General features: G+C 47.5%; 1 protein-coding gene across 1 annotated transcript in view; it reads left to right on the top strand.

Moving 5' to 3' along the window:
- Window positions 1–764, top strand: part of LOC109528798 (mitochondrial-processing peptidase subunit beta-like) — a 24,633-nt gene that overhangs the window by 19,628 nt on the left and 4,241 nt on the right. Inside the window, exons 4-6 of the mRNA XM_019891764.1 lie at window positions 164–252; window positions 329–401; window positions 476–747. Of these exons, the coding sequence (XP_019747323.1) occupies window positions 164–252; window positions 329–401; window positions 476–540 (227 nt within the window). The 3' untranslated portion in view covers window positions 541–747. The remainder of the gene's footprint in view (window positions 1–163; window positions 253–328; window positions 402–475; window positions 748–764) is intronic.

The following is a 764-nucleotide window of genomic DNA, read 5'->3' as shown; positions in this document are numbered from 1 at the left end:
GCACGAAAAAAACGACATAGTATAGTAAGGCGTTCTTGGCACGAAAAAAACGACATAGTATAGTAAGGCGTATTTAGCCGAAAAAAACGACATGGTATCATCAGGCGATTTTGGACAAAAAAAATGACCATTTTTATTTGTTTTTTTTTTCCCCTCGTTGCAGGCTCCACCCCAATCTGTGAGGCCATCGGCAGACAGATGTTGTGCTGCAGTCGCAGGATCCCTTTGCACGAGCTTGAGACCCAAATCGACGTGAGTGGATGGCGTCGGATGACCTTACCTTGCTGTTCATTTTGATCATGTTTAAAAAAAAAAATTCTTTCAACAGGTCATCGATGCAGCCACCATCAAGGCGTGCACCAAACATATCTTCAACAAAGTTCCTGCCATAGCAGCCATTGGTACGTTTGCTTCTCTTCAGGAAGAATGTGGCTGTGAAAATTTCAAAAAAAAATTTTTTTTTGTTGCTTGACAGGTCCAATCGAGCAGCTTCCTGACGACACCCAGATCTGCAGCGGAATGTTCTGGATGAGGAGGTAAGTCACACTCTCTGTTTTCAAATCCCCTTGTCCTCGCATGGGTCGCAGGATTGCTGGAGCCTCCCCCGGCTGTCTTCGGGCCGTCGGCAGAGGGGAGGGGGCACCCTCAACCGACTGACAGCCAATTAAGAAACAACCATTTGCACCGTGGGGCAATTAACCTCTGGTGGAAATGGTTGTTTCTTGATTGGCTGTCAGCCGGTTGAAGGTGCCCCCTCCCCTCCG

This window comes from Hippocampus comes, unplaced genomic scaffold (assembly GCF_001891065.2).
Source record: "Hippocampus comes isolate QL1 unplaced genomic scaffold, H_comes_QL1_v1.1 scaffold63, whole genome shotgun sequence".
Lineage (NCBI taxonomy): Eukaryota > Metazoa > Chordata > Actinopteri > Syngnathiformes > Syngnathidae > Hippocampus > Hippocampus comes.
The sequence above is the reverse complement of the archived record's forward strand: the minus strand, read 5'-3'. Positions and strand labels throughout refer to the sequence as shown.